Source organism: Bombus pyrosoma, linkage group LG15 (genome assembly GCF_014825855.1).
Source record: "Bombus pyrosoma isolate SC7728 linkage group LG15, ASM1482585v1, whole genome shotgun sequence".
NCBI lineage: Eukaryota > Metazoa > Arthropoda > Insecta > Hymenoptera > Apidae > Bombus > Bombus pyrosoma.
Window position 1 is genome coordinate 2,245,522 of NC_057784.1, and position 13,250 is coordinate 2,258,771.

Genomic DNA, 13,250 nt, shown 5'->3' on the forward strand with positions numbered 1-13,250 from the left:
AACTATTTATTATTGTTATATAAGATTTCATACATCATTTTATACGAATGTAAAAATATTTCTGTTACGTTCTTCGATAATGTTACGTTTATCCAATCTTTATACGTCTATCGATCACGTGCGATCTTTACGAAACATTTCGCGTCTTCTTCTCGTGAAACGTTCGCGGAACGAGCATAAGGTGCATATACATCATGTACCTGTATCGGTAGAGTGATGAAGTATCGCTCAAACGCAACTTACGACAGAATAATTTTCCTATTTCCGTACTTAACAAATTATTTTACTTCCTATGTTACGCTTTTATTCGCAAAATCGAACTGATCGATCTATAGTACACAGTACGATGTATAATAATATGTCAAGGAATTTGTTTAAAAGTAAATAATCATAGCGTATACTCGAAAATGCGGAGAATCTTGAAAGTGTAAGGCCCTCCCGTCAGGTATTACGTAAATGGCTCATCACGTTTTCGTGCCGGTGTGTGTCGTTAATGGAACGTCAATGGGACAACGTCACGATTATACGTTTGTGTAGAAATATACGTTTCACCCACCGTACACGTATCTTCATGTATCTACACGTACACGATCATATCTCGTACACGCATACGTGCATACAGCACACGCTCGTTTGGGAAGTGTCTGTTACATGTACACACGTATATGCACTTAGCGGTGCACCATCAGGGTACCCATGGTTGGCACGTGCCAACCATCACAATGGATACGACCATCTGCACTCTTTCTTATAGAAAAATCAAAGTCGTAGGGAGCCAGGCGTTTGCCCGATTCCAAGTTCCCTTCCAGTCCGTTATACGTTCGAACCGTTCGTTTCCCGTGGAAGACGGTTTCTGGACCAGTACCGAGTGTGTACTTACACGCACACACAGGAAAGAAAAAACGTGATAAGTCTGGTTTTTCGATTTCGATGTTACGTTCAGAAACCATGTTAATCGGCCGCATAAATGGACAGGTAAAGAAAAATGACGATGTCGAAGACGATGCTTTTTTTAAATTTACCTTAAAGTTTATCGTTACCTACCTGAGTCACCTTCTCGCGACGAATGAACTTGTAGAAGTAGGTCATTTGTTTCTCGAGAACTGTGTGTTAATCGTGTATCTAATGAAACGAAGAATGGCATGATATAGTGTATGATACGAGGCCGTTCACTGGCCAATGTGGTTAACACCAGTTTTTGAAATTTCTGAAATTTTCATGACAAAGCATTTGATCGACGCTTATCTCATATGTAATTTTATCAATCTCTCTCTACTTCTTCATTCGTGCAGTTAACCGGAAAACAAATAACTAACTCGTATATAGCACTGATATGTTGATAAGAATTCAAGTTTTCATATCAGGTCTGTATGCTTTTTAACGATTTTCCGCAAGTTAGCTATCTAAGTTGGATTAGAGATTGTCTCTAAAGCCGGTGTACGGGTATAACGTGTCGCGACGGTGGAGAAGGTGCACGATCAGCCAGCTGTACGTGAGGGGTGCGTTTGCAACCCCCGATATATGGCAAAGTAAGCAGCTGAGCTACCCCCATGGTCGCACTGTGCGTTACGCGCGTTCGATGCCCTATAGCGAATAATCTTCGCATTTATGACTGCTGGGAACAGACCGATGGATCGTTGGTTGTATTCCTTCGGTCCCTTATTTGTTCACCCTCTTTTCGACTTCTCTCCTCCGCTTCTCTTTTTTTTTTTACTTTGTCTGTCTTCTAACTAACCTTCGTTTATTGCTTCAATACGTGATTACCACGCCAAAGTGAGAAGCGTAAAGCAGTGACCGCAACTTTACAACCCAGACAGAAGAAGTTAGAAGATTTATACTTTAGATTTTAAATGATTTTGATAATAAATGACCAGATAGATAAACAGATAAACGATAAAACAATAAAAGATAACATAAATAAATTACCAGGGAATCTTTGTTATTAAAGCTACACGTATATTTATATTAATTAGAAAAAAAAAGAGAGCATTGTTAAAAAATGTGGAATAAAATGTGAAGCAGGAAGCACGAGATGGGTACCAATGGAATTTCATTAACGACAAGGAGAGCAATGCATAAATTAGCGTGGCGAAGTTACTATCTGCTGCCCCTATTTATCCCTTTTCCCTATTTATCCCTGTGATTAAACAAGATAAGACATTCATATGTACGCGCAAACATACGTTTCGAACTTATTTGCGCGATTGAACGCATAGCTGGCGTGTCCGTGTGAAAATCTTTAAAGAATGCGAGGGTGGTATCGGAGATCAGGTGAAGCATTGTGATCGGCAGAATGAAAAAACGGACCGAGCTGTACCTGCTGAGAGCTGCATCCTTCGGAATGGTCGGTGCATCAGTCGACGGAAAGAGGAGCATAGTAACAGAGAGAGACGAGAACAGGCCCTTTCAGTGCGAGCAACAACTCCTACGGTCGGCAACCTTTTCCGGCCTGGTATCGAAAGTGAGCTAGCCAGTGAATGACCGAGTATACACATAGGCACGAGCGCGAGAAAGAAGGGAACATAAGCAGCATAGATTTAAATGTTCCTTTTTTTCTTCTCCTTCTTCTTCTTTATTCGTCTTCTCCTCCGTCTTATCCTTTTCCTTCCTCTTTGAATATAACATATATGTCGGTTTGATAACTCTGGATATGTTAAATAATTCCTTTGAAAACGCCGTCTCTTTTATATTAATTAACATTGATAATGAGTGCCTTAGATACGGTTTTCTTTAAAAGCTTTCGAACTGTAATTTAAAGATCGACCGTGGAGAATTTTTACGTATATATTGCTCGCGTTATATAAAACATTTTATAATTTCTAACACTGTAACGAGGCACGTCGTGGTTATATTGGTTAAATTAAAAATTTAAGACCAATCCGATAATATACATATATATGTACAGACGTTGCAAATATGTAATTTACTGCAATCATAAGCTTACGATCATTAAAATATTAGGCTGGAACATGAATAATAATTTTAAACATATAATTATGCCAAAAATAGAATATTATGTATTATTAATATAACGAGCAATTAACTTGTTCATGTACGAGATACTCCGATAATCTTTATGGAGCGTATGCTTCTGATGAATATCTTGTAATTTCTATATACATTAACAGACTCGTACCAGATGTTACCAACGTAATCACGATACTCAAGTATCGTATATATGAGATACAATTGTACCTCATTACAATATTAATGAAATTTCGAAATGTTTTCTGTAACACGCGCGATGTATTCATGGAAGCTTCCTATAAATATTCAGATACTTTCGTGAGCTACTGAAGACGTAACATTTTTCAAAGCCAACAAGTAAGCGGACGTACATGTGTGAAGAAACCTGAAGTTACCAAGGTTTAAATAGTTAAAGAATTTTATCAATAGACTTTTATTTCGAAACTAGATCGAAGTTTACAAAGTCGCAAGGGAACATATGCAGACGCAAGTGTGCTTCTATATATATATACATTTCATATAGATTTAGCGACTGGTAAATATCGGCGAACGATCGAGTAAACGAACAAACGGATGTAACGAAACACGGCGGCAAAGAGGCAGAAAAGGGCCCCCCATAGCGGTTACCCTAAAGAGTGGATTCCGCGTTCCGTTCTCCCTGTACGCCCTGAGAAGATTTAGGCGGGCCCTTTCCCAGTTACCGATTGGTCGGCCCTTTCCCCCCACCACAACAGGCTGCTACATATAAAGACAGACTTCCCGCCAGGCCACTCAGATAGTGCGCGACTTTGCGGGTTGCCGTGCGTTGGTCACAGTCCGCGTTCGGCGTAACGAGTGGCGGGTTGTCGTCCGAACTTTTACGTACCATCGTTTTATTCTTTAATTTGATAAAAACGGCCATTCCGTACTGTGGTTTCCTGGCTCGCACAATTCTTTTTCTTCTCGTTCGTTAGGCTTTAACTGTGACTTCGTGTTTCGTCGTTGATCGCTATGTTCTGGCAAGATGTTACTAATTCGTGTGAAGTGTGGCAATATACAAGGTATATATCATGATAACGCTAATTTTCTGCTTCCGAGCAATGTCGATTTTTCGTTTCTTTCGTCTCGCACTTTTCGTGTGAACGCGCGTGTGAATATGTTGTGTTTGTAAATTCAGTGCAAATTCAGTGAAGTATATGTACATAGGAGAAATTTGTTTACATTGCATCTACGTGTTTTTGGAATCCAATATGTTCGTAAAGAATTCTTAGTAACATGTCCATAATTTCACCTACTAAAAACTATATTAGGTCTTATCCTATGTCTTTTACGTATTATACGCTCTTATTATACATGGATCAGTGATTTCTAAACTGCGAAAATAGATATACCGGTGAAATCAGTTTTGCGCGTCTGCTAAGTGCATGTGGTACTCGCGCGCAAGCGCATTCAGTTGGCGCGCTCTCGCTCTACCATATTTCCTCGTGTTGTACATATGTAAAATATTCTGGCAGTAGATTTCTTTAATGAAACGGCAATGTGCTAACGACAACGTGTTCTTTTGTATCGTTCAGCTTTGTAAATCGCGTAAAATTCTATTTTAACATTGTGTAACTGTGTTTAAGAAAGAAGAAATGCGATTAATTTCGAGGTGACTTATAGAAGTTAATCATTCATTCACAGTAGAATATTATTGCGTGTAAAACATGTCGATAATATCTGTGACAATATTCCTAAAGATGTGTTCAATGAAATTCAAGGTGCGTGATTTTCTTCAGTTCGAGAAATCTTTTCTTCTTAATTATAATTTCTAAAATACGTATCTTTATCGGGATCTAGTTATAGAGGTTAGGTTTATCATTGAACTGATATCGTATTTTTGTAATTGCATATACAATTGTGTCTGTGTGTATAAAGGTATGTTATAATTATTTATTTTCTTTACAGCCTCTTCAAGGATGTATTTAACATTAGAGATACCTCGAATGGCACAGTGAAACCTAAACCAAAAGTCCGCCGGCTAATTGGCATGGCTACGCGACGTCTTTCCAGTCCAGAGCCAGTCTCGCCATCTATCGACAAAGAAAATAACAGCCCGCATGGTACTAGCCCGCAAAAGGTATTGCTATCAATACATATGTTGCATATTTCGACTTCTTTTTTCATTTTTTTCTTCTTTTTTTTGTTACCTTTATTAATTCTAACTAGTGCTCTTTCATTGAATTACGGACAAGCGTAAAACATCACCTTTCATATCGTCGCGTTAAGAAAAATATGCACCTGTTCCTACATTATTCGTGGCTGTTTATCGCTCACTATCCACATCTTGAATATATTTAAAATAGTTATCACATACGGGGGTGCGCGTCAAAATGACACTTCCGTTTCTCTTGTATTTTGAATTGAATTAAATCGAATCTAATCTGTCGATTAATCTAGACTCGGACTGAATTAGTTTTCGTTATCTGTATTTTGAACAACCGGCGTGTCACATTCTGAAGCGTCACACCGGGTCGGTCTTTAAAATTTCTTTTTTACATGGTCAAACAATAAACGTCAAAAGACAAAATTAATTCGATAGAGTGTGATAAATACTCAAGTCTAATTAATGTATTTTAATGTGTAATAGATCGTCGGTACAAAAAGGATCCGTCATCCTCTAGAAGATTGCGATCCGAATAGCCAAGACAGCGGATATGGGGCGAGCTTCATTGAGAGAGAGGAAAAATCGAGGCGAGATAGATTTCGATTTGCGGAGCCCTTGGCCGTTGCTCCACGTCGAATGTCTGTCGAATCTCGGAGTCCGATGGAGTCGCCGGTACGATCATCGCCACACCGAGCGCGAATCGCGCGATGTTCCCTCTTTCGAAGCACTTCGTCCGGTTACGAGAGTATGGACGATGGGTTCAACGATCTGGTAGATACCGAGAATTTGGACGATGCGACGCAATTACCGAATGGTATATCCACTTTACTCTGCGGCAGTATCGTCGGTGCCGAGATCGCGAATACATCAACGAATCCTGACTCAAGTAATCAGAGCACGCCCGAGTATTCGCGTACCTACCGCGGTACAAGCGGAACCTTCAGACGCTCATTGTCATTGCAATATGAAAAGGAAAATCAAAAGATCTCGTCGCTTTCGAAAGTACGTTCCTGCTTGTTTCGTTCTCCGAATGCGAACTCATCGACTAAGACTGTAGATTTCGACGATGGTAGCCCACTAGCGACGACTATACCCGTTGCACGACGTCGACGAATCGCTGAAATTGCCGACGAGAATACCGACGCAGATACTTTCAATTTGCCGTTTGCTCGAGCTTCGAAACGGCCTGAACCACTGATAAACGAGAGCCCGAGACTAGTCAAGAAATCACGAAGATCCAACAATTTCTTTGAAGTCGTCAAAGATTGTAGCAGTGGTGAAGCCATGATGTTCGAGATGCCAAAGTGTAGGACGTTACAGAAAAGCTTTTCTACATCAGGAATAGAGACGGCAGCTGTAATAGAAACGATATCGACGAAAATGGAAATGGAGATGAAAATGGAAACGGACGTAGAAATGGAGACAGAAACGGAAACTGGCACAGAGATAGAAGTGTCCTCAGAATTGGAAGCACACGCGCACATCAAATCAGCTATTCATCGCAGCGTCACCGATACCGATCTCACAGGAGATTTCAGCAAACCATGCGTCCTGCCATTAGCTGTTGGTCATCACGAAGACTTAAAATCAATTTCAGTCGATACCTTAGCCGCTTTAATACGTGGAGAATTTAACGATAGAATTAATTCGTTCGAAATCGTAGATTGCCGTTATCCGTACGAGTTCGATGCTGGTCACATTCAAGGTGCTCTAAATCTTTACAGTAAAGATCTCATCGAGCAATCCCTATTAGATCCACTGAAAAATACGCCTGAAATTGAACCAGATACGAGTAAAAGAAATATTCTAGTGTTTCATTGTGAATTTTCGTGGGAACGAGGTCCAAATCTCTCACGATTTCTACGAAGTTTGGATCGTCAACGTAACAAGGAACATTATCCCGCCCTCTATTATCCGGAAGTTTATTTGCTGCACGGTGGATATGAGCAATTCTACAGGGAACAGAAGGAATTGTGTTCGCCACAGGGTTATCGACCGATGAGCCATCCTGATCATCAAGCCGATCTCAGACAATTCCGAAGCAAAAGTAAAAGCTGGCAAGGTGAAAGATTAAGATTTAGTGGTTGTGCAACTCGTAGTAATCTGAAACGTCTAGGTTTTTAGATAAGTCTCCATTTTCCTCATTATCGTTTCTGTCACTTACCTGATCTCCTCTTTTTTACCTCTCTCCTCTTTTCACTTTTCTTATCTTTCCTCATTCCTCTTATCTCTATTCTGTTTTCCTATAATTAGCAATTAACACGCTCGAGATAAATTTGCAGAAAATTGTATAAAGGTGCAAATTTAAAAGTTAAAATAATGACAAAGTGGAATAGGAAAAAGGAAAACGTTTTCCTTTTTGCGCGCGAAATTTGTACGATCGTTCCTACATATTAATGTAAATAATAGTAATTTCTTTAATTTGCGAATACGCTTAATCTTTTAGTTGATCAGTTGTAAAGAAATGATATAAAGAGCATGTACACGTGTATGATAAAGGACAACGACAGCAAAAATATCAAGTTAGTGCGAAAAAGGTCACATTACCAAAACAGTATTAATACGAAAATTGAAGTAAAACAATCGTAGAACAAAATTGTATCGTAATACTCTCGGATAGGATTCTCATCCATACCCATTCGATATAGTATTTTCATCAGATTCGCACGACCTTGAAATGTTTTCGCATAAAAACTGATTGCAAACATCGTCGTTGTTTTCTGATATTCTTGTTCGCCAAAGTTTAACGCGTATGTGTACACCGGTGTAAAGAAATTATTGATTAAAGAAGGGTGTAGAGCAATTGTTTATGATGAAATGAATATATCTTTAAATGTGCAAGCTTGTACGAATGTTGTATATGGATAGTTTATGTTGTATGACGTACGTATGATGTGTATACATGTACATAACGCATGTGCGCGTATGCGTATTTGTAGGAAGATATGTAGAAAAATCAAATATGTCTCCATTTAGTCTGTGTACAGTGCATTATTTCATTATAATATAGCATTAAAATAATTTTGTTTCTGCATTTCTGTTTCTTTATTTGAAATTCGTATTTTATAATACATGTATCAGAACATCTGATGCAATTCGATCAAAAGGTCGATATCTCTGTTATATTTTTAAAATTATTAAAGATTTCCATTTGAAATATAATGTACATGTTTGCAATAATTCAGCAGATACGTTAATATTCTAATAAATATTCAATAATTAAAAAAATGTGTTGTCAATACCTGAACTGCGATAGATGGCGTGTATTACAGCGATGTTCACCAAAATGATTTCGTGCTCGTGATTGGCCAGCGCTACAGGCTTCTGCAATGTACTACATATATAATGTGTATGCTGATCTATATACAGCAAACGTTCGCAAAAGGAGGGGACGATAAGGACAAGAATCGACTACAGTGTGCCGGTTTTTAAGGTTGTTACAAAGTCAGTTGTATTCGTAGCTTCCATAATATTCTTTCTTTAAAGTTTAAAGTATTTTATTTATGAGTTAAAGTCCGTGTTGGGTGTCATGCTGCTTTTAATTAACGCAAGTAATATCTATTAGAAAAATTGATCAAAGCGTGTCATATTACTCTCCTCCCAATGTTGCACGTAATAATTAGTGTCGTAGAATACGCGATCTTTTCTGTTTTTCACCTTACTTCGTTTGCGTTTTTCTTTTTTTATTGTATGTTTTGTTTTCTTTGCGAGTTAATAAAAGATTATCGATTATATGCAAAAACGGTTGCTCAGTATCGGTCAAATTGTTTGTACGAATTGTCTATTGACCATTTGCGATAACCTCGCTGTATTTTTGGGTTGTCACGATTGCGAAGAATGGGTTATTTGTTAGTTTCGTAGTCTGTCGTCTGTTATTACTTGGTGTACTTTCAGGTTCATTCATTGCAAGAAAACCTCTCGTTGAAATTGGAACTCGTCTTTTATCTTCCATGGCTCAAGCGTTGCAAACTCATGGTGTCGTACCCGACGTTATTGACAAGGTCCCACAAAATGTACTACAGGTCACTTATCCAAATAACCTTGCCGTTGAAATTGGCAAAGTGTTGACTCCGACACAGGTGAAAGATCCACCTTCTGTTAAGTGGGACGGCGATGCAAGTGCTTTCTATACCCTTTGTATGACTGGTACGTATTGAAAGAATAGTAATTTTTATAGTAATTACATTGCAGATTTTAATGTAATGTCATATTTTTGTTAACACAACTAAAGAAATGGTATCTATGTAAAAATTTCTTCCTGTCATTAAATGTTATAATTAGACTGCAGATTTTTATCCAGTCATAGGACATTTGAAAGTGTAAAATTGCATAGGTTGCACATATAATAGTAGTTTTTAATTAACAGTTAGATTAATTTATTATATTTTCCTTCCAGATCCAGATGCACCAAGCCGCAAAGAACCGAAATTTCGCGAGTGGCATCACTGGTTGGTAGGAAACATTCCTGGTTCTGATGTTTCCAAAGGTGAAGTACTCTCTCAGTACATTGGTTCAGGTCCACCAGAAGGCACTGGACTTCATCGCTATGTGTTCCTTTTGTATAAACAGCCTCAAAAGATTACATTCAATGAACCTCGTCTGACTAATCGCAGTGGAGATAATCGAGCAAATTTTTCTATTAAAAAATTTGCTGCAAAATACAAACTGGGAGACCCTATTGCTGGAAACATGTATCAGGCAGAATTTGACGATTATGTTCCACTTTTATATAAACAATTAGGAGGTTAAGTACACATAGCACGGATAGAATATGAGGGATATGAAGCCTGGTATATAGACATTGGAGACGGGTTATATTTTGTATGAAATTTGATATTAAACACTCATTCATGTAGTACAAGCACATTTACATTGTGTAATGTAACATCTGTACACAATGAACAAAAATAAATGAAGTTATAACGTATCATCGTAATATTCGATCCACTAGCACATTTGTTCCATCAACTATGTAATATATATATTGTATTATCTAATATTTAAGATCAATGATTTAATAGAATGATTAGCGTTTTTCTCCTTTCCTCTTTAGAGGATTTTGAAAAGAAAAGAAGTTGCGAGGAAAGGAGCGTCAAGTAGCAAATAAGAGGACACGAACATTCGCGAAAAGAGGGGGAGAATCATGGTCGTTCGACGCCAAATAAAAAGAAAAGTTAAATGCAATAGGAATTCTTGTCAGGTTATAAGCTAGGAAAGGGGTGGGGGACGTAGTCGGTAGAATAAAACGTTTCTACAGAGTCGAGCGTGTGTAGTCTGTCGAGGCTAAGTGCAACAGAACGAGATAAAGATGAAGTATTCCATGATAATAGGTACGTGTATATCTTTAATTAAAATCGAATCGCGAATACAACTACGTATCTAATTTCACTATTGTTGTGTGTTAAATATGAGATACAAAATAAATTGCAGGAATTCTTGTCTGCGGTATCCATATTATCACCGGTACAGATACTCGTACAAAATTTGAGGAAGCACAAATCGTACCCGATATACTAGACACGGCACCAACAGAGAAGATCGAGGTGTAGTTTTTTTTGAATAATTGTACTTAACGTTAGTGTGAGTCTGGGAGTGCAAATGCAAGCGTATCGTAAGGAGAAAGCTGAATCTAATAGGCATAGATGCGTGTGTCTGAATAGTTTAAAGGATGAAAAGTATCGAATAAATTATTCTATATAACTAAATGAAATTATTTAGTTATTTTATTTAATATTTATCTTATGGTAATAACGTGTATATGGATCTGAGTTAGGTCAAGTACGGAGACAAAGTGATCGATTTTGGAAATGAGTTAACTCCCACGGAGACGCAAACGATTCCAGAGATTCATTACAAGCACGAAGGGGGAGTACTTTACACGCTTGTAATGACAGGTAAGTGAGCAGAGAGTAAACTCGTATAGTGCAAATTTGTTCGGAGGCTAGAGACGATTCAAGTTAATTATGGAGAAGAACGCGACCTTATATACATTACCTTATCCTTGTGAAACTTTCGAGGCGTGCAACTCGCGACAACTTTCACCGAGTCGACGTGAACAAACCTGTTTCTTTCGTTCACTATTTTTTCTTTACCATGACTCTTGATCGATCGATGATTCGATGCCTCATAATTTGATGCTCGTTAAAGCCATTACTAATGAAGATCCTGACGTTCTCTCATGCGCAGATCCTGACGTACCGACTAGGAAGGGATACAATCGAGAATTTCGACATTGGCTGGTCGGAAATATTCCAGAAGAAAATGTCGCGAAAGGAGAGGTACTAGCGGAGTATGTTGGTCCAGCGCCGCCAAAAGGTAGCGGGAAACATCGATATGTCTTTCTCGTTTACAAGCAGAATCAAGGATCCATTACATTCGACGAGAGAAGGCTGAGCAACAGGTAAAGTCGAGCGTGCATAGTAGATATATAATAACTTGCGTGCTTTTTAATCCTTTGTGGTCGTATTGAGCTTCGATATAGACAATATCAAGGATTGTAATAAAATATCGCTTATTATCTTTCTCGGTGCTATTTTTTTACACTTAAATTCTACAATCTTACATAATTTAAAGAAATTATAGTAATTATAGTACGTATAATAAATTATGTACAATAAAGTATGTGTTATGATAAACTATTTGCTTGATCCTTAATAGGTTAAAAATCTTATATATTTCCAAAGCATGTGGCAGTATAATGTACAATCTGACTGGTTCTTGGTTTTGATGGCTGAGAGCAGATATACGACCCCAAAGAACTAATTGCTTTCTATTAATTACTAGCTAATAACGTGTTATTGGTAAAGCGAATTATCGGTTGATACGAATTTCAGGGATGGCCCTCAACGAAAGCGATTCAACATAAAGAAGTTCGCAGAAAAATACAACTTGGAAGGACCAATAGCAGGAAACTTTATGAGGGTGGAGTACGACGATAACGTGCCGACATACGCGAAACTTTTAGGATTTTAAGATAGACGATTTTAAGTCGTGCACCCGGCTTACGAAGGATACTCTTTTCATTGATATTTATAGGTGATGGTACGAAACAATTAATTGCCTGTACAAATACGACTGCCGACCAACCGAGGTACGATATACTCGATTTACAATGAGGACGGTGAAATAAGATAATAAACGTTTGAAGAAGATAATAGATACGAGAAAATCGGTCGATTCGTTTATTTTCGTTGATTCTCGTTACAAATATAAAACGTATCCTATGTAAATTTCGCGACTCGTGGATGGCTTTGGTTCGCTCTCGGAGTCACTCCAAGTTCAAAAGTCTGGGTCGTCTCGAGCGGCGAGTATTGTCAGTCTAACGTTGTTTGCTACCTTACTGGAAGCAATTTGTAGACAGACAACGACCATTTTTTTGTTACCCATTTATCGTTAATCATCATTGGGTACGATGACTAGAATACGTGATAAGCGTGTTTCTCTGGGACTTCGGCGACCGGTCGAGACGCAAATTCGTTAAGGAGCTGAGTCGCTAAGCGCGAAATGTGCTTCCGCCGCCTGAATCGGTTGCTAAGTTCAGCACGAATATAAAGATAAGTACGCCGCTAGGGATGCCGCGCGATCTGATAACAGACCGTGGGATCGATACAATAATTCGTCGACGCGAAGGAACTTGTTAAACGAGCATCTTCCACGAGAGACGAAACTGGATGAGTCAGGACGAGGCGGGAACGAAACGGGCTGAGCGGGATGCGACTTTTTGGACAACGGGACAAAGAACAAGGCAGGTAGAGAAATAGAGAAGGGTCTGCGAAGAAAAAAGAAGAAATTGAAAGGATATTTCGATGTCGTTCGTTCGAGAGTTTGGTCTCAAGGTAAAACGAGATCCGGATAAACGGTAATGTTCCAACAAAGCCGATGATCCCGTGTGTCGCCCCATCCACCGTTGCCCTTCCTGAGCTTCGTCTTTTTCGCAGTGCCAGCTACAGTAAGCGTCAGTTGAGTAGGAAAAAGATGGTCTCGGGCAGCCTTTAGGACGTTTTGAACCTTTGCTATCACAGCGGTCGATTCGCAATTGGTTTTCTTGTGATGGACTCCGCTGGTATTGGTAACATTCATAGATCATCGATTTAACGATCATAAAAGTATTTCACTAGAGGGAGGTATATTTCCTATAATCGTTAGATATCCGTTGGAA

General features: G+C 38.6%; 4 protein-coding genes across 39 annotated transcripts in view; 3 read left to right on the top strand and 1 right to left on the bottom strand.

The window, feature by feature from the left end:
* The window catches only part of LOC122575454, a 29,983-nt gene extending 21,481 nt beyond the window's left edge, over positions 1-8,502 (top strand). For 4 of the 9 annotated variants that reach the window (XM_043744403.1, XM_043744405.1, XM_043744409.1 and 1 more), the window contains 2 exons: positions 4,894-5,065; positions 5,576-8,126. In XM_043744403.1, the coding sequence (XP_043600338.1) occupies positions 4,894-5,065; positions 5,576-7,216 (1,813 nt within the window). In that variant the 3' untranslated portion in view covers positions 7,217-8,126. Of the gene's footprint in view, positions 1-3,524; positions 4,008-4,031; positions 4,199-4,235; positions 4,707-4,771; positions 4,794-4,893; positions 5,066-5,575; positions 8,127-8,348 lie in introns of those variants that run through there. The other 5 variants (XR_006319438.1, XM_043744407.1, XM_043744406.1 and 2 more) reach the window with 5 other exon arrangements.
* On the top strand, positions 8,388-10,019 carry LOC122575494 (protein D2-like). 4 transcript variants are annotated; one of them, XM_043744512.1, is made up of 3 exons: positions 8,388-8,525; positions 8,987-9,238; positions 9,489-10,019. In XM_043744512.1, the coding sequence occupies exons 2-3, from the start codon at positions 9,043-9,045 to the stop codon at positions 9,839-9,841; spliced, it is 549 nt and encodes a 182-aa protein (XP_043600447.1). In that variant the 5' UTR covers positions 8,388-8,525; positions 8,987-9,042; the 3' UTR covers positions 9,842-10,019. The 4 variants fall into 4 exon arrangements, with proteins under 4 accessions (XP_043600447.1, XP_043600448.1, XP_043600446.1 ...); XM_043744513.1 differs by having other exon boundaries at positions 8,400-8,536; XM_043744511.1 differs by having other exon boundaries at positions 8,495-8,643.
* Positions 10,020-10,172: 153 nt separating this feature from the next.
* LOC122575493 (protein D2-like) lies at positions 10,173-12,260 on the top strand. Of its 2 annotated transcripts, none has more exons than XM_043744509.1 (5): positions 10,173-10,422; positions 10,523-10,635; positions 10,866-10,986; positions 11,255-11,492; positions 11,926-12,260. In XM_043744509.1, exons 1-5 carry the CDS (start codon positions 10,401-10,403, stop codon positions 12,062-12,064), a joined length of 633 nt encoding a protein of 210 aa, XP_043600444.1. In that variant the 5' UTR covers positions 10,173-10,400; the 3' UTR covers positions 12,065-12,260. The 2 variants fall into 2 exon arrangements, with proteins under 2 accessions (XP_043600444.1, XP_043600445.1); XM_043744510.1 differs by having other exon boundaries at positions 11,279-11,492.
* The window catches only part of LOC122575461 (alpha-1,6-mannosyl-glycoprotein 2-beta-N-acetylglucosaminyltransferase), a 42,344-nt gene continuing 41,344 nt past the window's right edge, over positions 12,251-13,250 (bottom strand). For 23 of the 24 annotated variants that reach the window (XM_043744441.1, XM_043744448.1, XM_043744452.1 and 20 more), the window contains one exon: positions 12,251-13,151. In XM_043744441.1, the coding sequence (XP_043600376.1) occupies positions 12,923-13,151 (229 nt within the window). In that variant the 3' untranslated portion in view covers positions 12,251-12,922. Of the gene's footprint in view, positions 13,225-13,250 lie in introns of all 24 variants that reach the window. The other variant, XM_043744453.1, reaches the window with a different exon arrangement.